Source organism: Clupea harengus, chromosome 3, assembly GCF_900700415.2.
Source record: "Clupea harengus chromosome 3, Ch_v2.0.2, whole genome shotgun sequence".
Lineage (NCBI taxonomy): Eukaryota > Metazoa > Chordata > Actinopteri > Clupeiformes > Clupeidae > Clupea > Clupea harengus.
In genome coordinates, this window is record NC_045154.1 from 19,212,628 (window position 1) to 19,214,617 (window position 1,990).

Here is a 1,990-nt window from a genome sequence, read left to right on the forward strand (position 1 = left end):
AACCCACTGAATCTCTGACACACAACAGAGAGCAGGGTTGCAGGACAAGGGGCATGTATCTGCAAAATATTGAAGGAGGGCCAAGAGTATCACATGCAAAAGGCGAAAATGTCTTTGTTTCAGGTTGGATAGCCCCCCCTACACTCATACATGCACTGTCCACACTGGAACTTTTTCTGTCCCCGTGGACATCAGTTTCTCTTCCATGTCTGAGACAACAACAGGGCCATAGTTCAGGGCTGAAAAGATAAAGGGGGAAAGAGGGAAGGTACATTTCTTATTTTTACAAAGCAGCTCAGGCTGCCAATCACCTTTGACCTTGTGCTGCTAAAGCACATCAGTAACCTATTCTGAGCAGACTGTTAATGATGGCATAGGCTTGCTGTATTGGGGGATTTTTTTTATTATAGATCTGTGGTTTTACATTTTTATAAAGGATGTGAAAAAAAAATAGATCTTTCTATGACCTTGAAACCAGAAAGAGGTGTTCAAGTTTACCAACATTTCCTATCCAGAAGAAAGTTACCTGTGGGCCGCTCCAAATGATTATCGCGCCCTCTAGTGGACTTCAAGATGAGCTGAGTCTGTGAAATACTATCGGAATAAATGGGAGCCTGTTAGATATAAATTTAATTCATGCAAATACAATGATTTGCTGAATAACTGTTGGTGGTGGTATGGTGATTACAAATTAAGAGAAAAAACATCTATTCACCTATTTTTTTCCTGATTTATCTTTCGTCTAGGCAAGACAACGCATTACGTTTCTGACAGCGTCACAGCTGATTTGTCCAGCCCTCTGACGTAAACCACAACCCGGATGTTTTGAGTGAAGCTACCCAACTAGTGGCTGAAGAAACGCGCGTGATATGTCTGGACAGTATAATTCCAAGTATTATCAGGTTTTAGTAGGTTAAACGTCTTTTTTTAAGATGCTGCCCAACGTAGAAGGTGCTTGTCCGTTTGTAGAGGACAGTTTTAGTCGTTTTGTGTCACAGAGTAACATGTATGGACTCTGTCAGGCGGGAGAACAAGAACTATTGGCCGCCACTTTAAAAGGAAAAGTGGTTTGTTTCAGATATCAAGATCTCCAACAGAAAATACGACCTGTCGCCAAGGAGGTGCAATTTACTTATATTCCAGGTGAAAACAACAGCACACGCAGCTGTTTGGCGTTATATAACTTAGCTTCAAGACGTGAGACTAACAAGGAGAGGCACCTCATCATTTAAGTCGTCTACGTTTACCATTAATACTTTGAACTGCTATGTTGATACATTGCCCCCCTTATTATAAAGCATACAATGTAATTTGTAATATTACAAGCCTACTATGTGCTGTATGTTTTGCACGTTAATAGCCGTGATGTGTTTTCTAATATCTAAACGCTGTCTTTCAGTCGATGCAGAAATCGTATCTATTGATGCCTTCAATAAGTCTCATCCGAGCAGAGGACTAGTGGTGGGGATTACTTTTATCAAGGTACATATCACATCTACACCTTTTCCCCAGAGGTGCAGAAGAGTGTGTTTGTAGGGGTGTCTCTTGTTGCCTTTCCATTTCCCTTTCTCAATTACTGTGTAAATTGAAGACAGGAAAGAAGCTAAATTGTCTTCTTAGGTTGCTTCAGATGCCTAAAATGTCTCAAGCATGCCCTTTCTCCTCTCCTGACTCATGTCCTTCCTATCAGGACTCGGGGGACAAGGCCACACCCTTCCTCAACATCTACTGTGACTACGAGCCGGGGTCCGAGTTCAACCTGGAGTCTATAGCTCGTGAGTGATGTGTGTGTGTGTGTGTGTGTGTGTGTGTGTGTGTGTGTGTGTGTGTGTGTGTGTGTGTGTGTGTGTGTGTGTGTGTGTGTGTGTGTGTGTGTGTGTGTGCTTGTACCTCATGACATGATTGAGTATACTGATCAAGTTTGTTTTGCAGAGAGCTGCCTGAATCTGGAGTTGCAGTTTACTCCTTTCCAGCTGTACCACACAGAGTG

General features: G+C 42.4%; 1 protein-coding gene across 1 annotated transcript in view; it reads left to right on the forward strand.

Annotated features, from left to right (window-relative positions):
- Positions 1 to 812: 812 nt before the first annotated feature.
- Positions 813 to 1,990, forward strand: part of kptn (kaptin (actin binding protein)) — a 6,271-nt gene continuing 5,093 nt past the window's right edge. The window contains exons 1-4 of the mRNA XM_031564857.1: positions 813 to 1,143; positions 1,400 to 1,482; positions 1,691 to 1,775; positions 1,933 to 1,987. Of these exons, the coding sequence (XP_031420717.1) occupies positions 933 to 1,143; positions 1,400 to 1,482; positions 1,691 to 1,775; positions 1,933 to 1,987 (434 nt within the window). The 5' untranslated portion in view covers positions 813 to 932. The remainder of the gene's footprint in view (positions 1,144 to 1,399; positions 1,483 to 1,690; positions 1,776 to 1,932; positions 1,988 to 1,990) is intronic.